Source organism: Chinchilla lanigera, unplaced genomic scaffold (assembly GCF_000276665.1).
Source record: "Chinchilla lanigera isolate Chin_1 unplaced genomic scaffold, ChiLan1.0 scaffold00112, whole genome shotgun sequence".
In the NCBI taxonomy this organism is placed as follows: Eukaryota; Metazoa; Chordata; class Mammalia; order Rodentia; family Chinchillidae; genus Chinchilla; species Chinchilla lanigera.
This window is the reverse complement of record NW_004955513.1, coordinates 1,217,984-1,219,024: the sequence shown is the minus strand read 5'-3', so window position 1 is coordinate 1,219,024 and position 1,041 is coordinate 1,217,984. Positions and strand designations below refer to the sequence as shown.

The following is a 1,041-nucleotide window of genomic DNA, read 5'->3' as shown; positions in this document are numbered from 1 at the left end:
GGTGGGTGGACAGATGACTGGGTGGGTGGGTGAGTGGACAGACGGATGAATGGGGGGGTGGATGGGTGGGTGGACAGATGACTGGGTGGGTGGGTAGATGCTACCCGGGCAGTGCGTGGGTGGCAGGCGGCTGGGGAGCTGGACAGGAGACGGAGGTGGATGGATGGAAGAGCAGACTGTGCCCTGGATACACCTCAAGCTGCCAGGGGAGGGCAATCCTGGCCTTTCTGGGAGCCCTGGAGGGTGCCAGGAGAGGGGAGAGCTGCCCACCCAAGATAGCCCTCCTATGGAAACCACCTGTCGCCCCGGGAGAGGGTACCAGGCTGGCGCTGGCAGCTCCCCCCCACTGCCCACCTCGTGGGAGTAAACAACGGCGATGAGCCCGGTGAGCAGGCAGCAGAAGAGCGTCACCAGCACCGACTCCGTCATGTAGTCCTTGGGTGGCGGCCTGTGCTCCACCGGGGCCACCATGGGGCTGCAGTACTGCGTGACAGGAAGGACCTCAGCTCTGCCCCTCCTGGGGACCTTGACCTGCCACCACCACCAGTCTTTCCTTTATTTCCTTTTCTTTTTCTATTTTTTTCTTCCTTTCTTTTCTTCCCTCCCTCCTTCCTTCCTGGGTAAAGTGCTACATTGCCCAGGCTGGGCAACTTGGGATCCTCCTGCCTCAGCCTCTCAGAGTTCTGCGGTCACAGGCATTGGCCAACATACCCTCTCAGTCCTCACCTCAGGTCCAAGGTCCATGAGCCCTCACTAGGGATGCTGCCTCCTTCCTGCTCACCTACCCAAACCCTCTCTACCCCCGGCTGGGCTGCCCTGCACGCCTATGCTGTACCCTCTGCTGGGAGCACCCCTCCTTCTGCCCGAGCTCCTACTCATCCCTCAGAACCCAGCTGCCCTGCCCCAGCTGTGCAGGCGCTCACCGTGGGGAAAGCGAAGGCTCCGGGCGCTGCGGGCGGGAAGAGCGGGCCGGGCGGGAAGAGCGCGGTGGGCGCAGGCGGCAGCAGCACTGGCGGCGGGAAGGGCGCGAAGAGCGCGGGC

At 63.7% G+C, this 1,041-nt stretch overlaps 1 protein-coding gene across 1 annotated transcript in view; it reads right to left on the bottom strand.

Annotated features, from left to right (window-relative positions):
* The window catches only part of LOC102024491 (proline-rich transmembrane protein 1), a gene marked incomplete at its 5' end in the record, with an annotated part of 3,284 nt that extends 2,275 nt beyond the window's left edge, over window positions 1–1,009 (bottom strand). The window contains 2 exon segments of the mRNA XM_005408371.2: window positions 355–483; window positions 924–1,009. Of these exon segments, the coding sequence (XP_005408428.2) occupies window positions 355–483; window positions 924–1,009 (215 nt within the window).
* Between the last annotated feature and the right edge of the window lie 32 nt (window positions 1,010–1,041).